Source organism: Lycium barbarum, chromosome 6 (assembly GCF_019175385.1).
Source record: "Lycium barbarum isolate Lr01 chromosome 6, ASM1917538v2, whole genome shotgun sequence".
Classification (NCBI taxonomy): domain Eukaryota; kingdom Viridiplantae; phylum Streptophyta; class Magnoliopsida; order Solanales; family Solanaceae; genus Lycium; species Lycium barbarum.
Window position 1 is genome coordinate 86,755,750 of NC_083342.1, and position 4,731 is coordinate 86,760,480.

At 42.0% G+C, this 4,731-nt stretch overlaps 1 protein-coding gene across 1 annotated transcript; it reads left to right on the top strand.

The window, feature by feature from the left end:
* The first annotated feature begins 342 nt into the window (after positions 1-342).
* On the top strand, positions 343-1,590 carry LOC132644150 (uncharacterized). Its single transcript, XM_060360726.1, has one exon. It carries the CDS (start codon positions 343-345, stop codon positions 1,588-1,590), a length of 1,248 nt encoding a protein of 415 aa, XP_060216709.1.
* The last annotated feature ends 3,141 nt before the right edge of the window (positions 1,591-4,731 follow it).

Below are 4,731 nucleotides of genomic sequence, written 5' to 3' on the forward strand. Positions count from 1 at the left end.
CAGCAGATGGAGGGCCAAGGCAGCTCGTGTGCAGCCACCGATGTGTGAGGGAGAGCTAGTCTCTGTGTTCACTAGATCTCAGGAGCCTGATTTCTACGATAGAATGTTGTCCATGGCTGGGAGACCGTTTGCTGAGTTGTTCAAAATGGGAGAGGCCATAGAAGATGGTCTCAAATCCAGGAAAATAGTTAGTGTCTTCAATGAGGCATCAGGACAAGCTACTGCAGGAATCTTCCACAAGAAGAAAGAGGACGTGGCAAGCATATCCCACATTCCAAACCCAAGCCCAAAAGAACCCAATCCATCCACATAACTACGCCCCTCATAAATTATCCAACACTTATGTATTACGCACAACAAAGCTTCACTACCACCGTACCAGTCTACACAGCTCTGCCTAGCATCCGTGTGTCCGCTCCCACTTACCAAACACCACCTCAACAAAATTACCGCCCACCACCATATAACCCACCTCAGAATTACCAAAATCAACTACCACCCCCAGCGTACAATGCTCCACGTCCTGCCTTCGAGAGGAGGCCAGTAAGAGAATTCACTACACTCTTCGAGCCTAAGGCTCGGCTCTTCGAGTGGTTATTGGCCGTCGGCTTGATCCAGAAGGTCCCCCAAAAACCAGCACAGCTGGGAAATAGATTTTATAAGGCTGATCAGACTTGTGCCTATCACTCAGGAGGATATGGGCATAGCACAAAAGACTGCATAAATCTCAAGCACAAAATCCAGGATCTGATCGACAAAAGGAAAATCATTTTGGAGACCGTAACACCCAATGTGAACACAAACTCGTTGCCTAACCATGGAAACAATAGAGTCCACATGATTGAGAGGAATAAAGACTGGGAAGCTTGCAGAGTATTGGTCCTTAAAGCAGTCGAGTCCCTGGAACAAATAGTAGCCTCCCTCATACTCCAAGAGCACCCTAATTTTAAGGTTTTGATCCCAGCGCTAGGACCCACGAAAGCTATATTAAGGTTTAGTACCTTCATCCCAGCACCCGTGGTAGCAGAGGCTACACAGCAAATTGCACTCAGACCCAAAGAGCCAATCATTGTACAAGCAGCCATGGCTCAAGGCATGACTCGCTCGGGGAGATGTTACACTCCTGAAGAGTTAGCACAGAATGCTACATGGAAAGAAAACACCCAAAAGAGGGCAATGACTGAAGGAGAAGCGGAAGATTTCTGGCAGCGCATGCAACCAAAAAACTACTCTATCGTTGAGCATCTAAAGAAGACATCGGCGCAAATATCGGTGTTGTCATTACTAGCTAGCTCCCCAAAACACAAGCAGGCTCTCATGAAAGTGTTAGATAATGCATACGTACCAGCTGGTACGAGCAGTGAAGACTTGGTTGGGTTGGTGGCCCACATCATCAGAGAACACAAAATCTGCTTCTCAAAAGAGGATTTGCCAGTAAAAGAAACCTCTCACAACAGAGCTCTTAATATCACCATGGAGTGCGGTGGCAAGGCAATAAGGAGAGTGCTTATGGATAATGGATCGGGTCTCAATATCTTCCCTATCACTACATTAACACAACTCGGCTATGACATGACCAAAATACTCTAGAGCAAGACGAACATCAGAGGGTTTGATGGGTTCCGAAGTGATTCCCTGGGAGAAGTAGACCTACATATCGAAGTTGGGCCTGCCTCTTTTACATCAGAATTCTCGGTCATAGCAATCACGGCCAACTACAAATGCTCTTGGGAAGACCCTGGATACACTCTGCCAGCGCAGTCCCATCAACTCTGCACCATGGCCATAAAATTTGAATGGCATGGATAGGAAATTGTAGTTGCGGCTGAGAAGGATGTTCAGAAGTATCCTTACAACATCATACCTGTGATCGAGGGAAGTCCCCACCTGTCAAACTTTCATGTGGTGGAACACTTTGGGGCCACTCATGCGGAGGGATAGGTCGATAAACCCATGACAACAGTTTACAAAATGATTGCTTCCACCATGCTGAGAAGTGGTTTTGAAACAGGAAAGGGTTTAGGAAGGGACCTCGAATGGATAACAGAGCCTTTGCCAATCCCGAAAGAAAATTATCACTTCGGTCTAGTGTATGCTCCCAACAAAGATAAGCTCACAAGGGCAATCAAAAGAGAGCCCAGAATAAGGAATTTACCCCGACCAATTTCGGGTCTGTACCAGACATTTCCCAGAAAGCCGCCGATGCTGAATGAAGAAGAAACTGACTGGGGTCTTGAGTCGCTATTCCAAGAAGAGGGATGCTACGCGATCATTGAAGAAAGTCAGGAGATACTCACCATACGCAGTCTAAGGCCAGGAAATCGCTTTAGCAATTAGACATCTACTCTCCTCTTGGCTCCTCGGTAGAGAGATAGATTTTCCGTAAAATCTTTTGCCAAAAGCGGCAACATCGGCTGAGGCCCGAATCATCTCCTTTTCTAAATCATCTCGTGGTGCTTAAAAATAGAAATTGTCTGATGTTGTTCCGAACCCGGACCACAGTTGTAATCAATTACTCTTGAATTAATGAAAAGCCTCGATCTACATAAAACTGCTACTTTTATTAGATAATAACAACAAAAAATTTCTAACTAACCGCGCGTGACAAACAATAACAAACTTTACGTTACTTTGCCTCACTTTTTCAGTAATAACTATAATAAAACGACCGACAATGTCATGACGTGTCGTGAAATAAGCGAGAAAAATAGCCAACAAGAATACGAGGAGTACGATGAATCGACAATGATGTCAGAGGGGTTGGTAGAAGATTTGGAAGAATTATAAGATAAGAAGAAACTAAATATGGATGAAACTGAGGTGATCAACCCCAGTGACGAAGAGGATGTCAAGGAGACACGAATCAGTGCTCACTTGGGAGCTCCACAGAAAGAAGAGCTCATAGCTCTATTGAAGGAATATGTGGACATCTTTGCCTGGTCGTACACAGATATGCCAGGATTGAGCACTAAAATAGTGGCCCACATATTACCCATCAAGGCGGGTTTTGCCCCAGTCGAACAAAAGATGCGAACATTTAAACCAGACATGAGTATTAGGGTAAAAGATGAAGTAGAGAAACAAATCAAGTCTGGAATAGCGTAGGTGACGTCCTACCCCACTTGGGTGGCCAACATAGTACCGGTACCCAAAAAGGACGGAAAGATTCAAATCTGTGTGGACTACCAATGTTACACCTTGGAAATTTTATGTCGTCGCATAGTGAATGAACCAATGCGAGCTTAAGGATAACAGGAAGTTCTTAAGACTGTAAGACAAATGTTTAGTGGTCTTAGAATGCGGACGTTAAGATCTTGGAGCTATATGAATTGATAGAATAAGGATTGATAAGAATAAGTGGAGTATAAGTGAGGTTTAGGAAAGGTTTCGTAAATTATTGCGTTAATAATTGTTTGGTAAGGTCTTGAGGATGAGTTATAGGGATTCTTAGATCATTAATGAAGTATTAAACAAGTGTTAAGAAGGTTGTATAAGGATTGGAGATCAAACGAAACGACGCGGACAACTTCGGAAAAAGCAGTGAGTTCCACGATCATGTTTCACGAACAGTGAAACTTTCCACGGACCGTATACTGGTCCGTAGAATACCCAGCAGAGATGATGATTTCCTGGTGGTGATCCACCACCAGTTGTACGAGCCGTACAATATTCCACGGACCGTACAAGTGTCCGTGGAAATCCCGACGAGATGAATAAGTTCTTATTATATAAATGTGTTCCCACTTCATTAAATTCATTTCCCACATTCCTTCATCTCTCTCAAGACCTTTAGAAGGTTCCATACATTTCATCCACAAGAATTCAAAGGAAATTGATGATCAACTTCATCAAACCAACAAGAATCAAGAGTATGAAACCCATTAAAGTCATCTAAGCCAAGAAATTTCAAAGGAAGTGAGTTAGGGTTTTTGGTGCAAGAAGAGTATTGCTACTAAAGGATTGTTCCTACAATATCTAAGGTAAGTTTTACGATATTTTCATGATGCTTAAGATATTGAGAAGTTGAAACACTAGGATTGTTGAAGAATATAGAAAATGGGTCATAAATGTGGGGATAGTGCTATTGTTGAGTAGTAGTTTGGAATGAATCATGAATATAGATATGTTGTGATTGTAAGTATATTATGAATGACATTTAGAACATGGAATTAGCATTACATGTGAAAGAACGTAGTAGTGAAGTATGACCATGATTATGGTGAAATTGTGAAATGTGGATAATGTAGATAAATGATGATTGTTGTCTATTATATTGTGAATGTTGATGTGGATGTTTGGAAGTTGAAATAGGATATGGGGAAAGTAGTAGAAACAAAGGAAATGATGCCCAATTTCCCTTAGCTTTAGTAAGCACGTTTAAGTAATCGATTGGATAATGTTCATACGACTTCTCTTGAAGGTAGAAACGTGGGCATCGAAGGAGAACAAGCAAGCGATAGATTAATTAAACGCCAAAGGTATGTGAGGCTATCCCTTTATTTCTATGGCATGAATCCGATGGCATGATTTCTCCTTCTTCTCCATGAATTCTCTATATTCCGGAAAGTCAAGAGTCTATGATCATGAATAGCTATATGAGATAAGAGACATCTTATGAGTTCAATAATGATGATGATAAGCTTGAGTCTAAAGATTCTAGAGTCCATGATATGATGTTCCTCTAAAGTTAATGATATTGTTTGTTGTACACACTCACCTTATACATATATT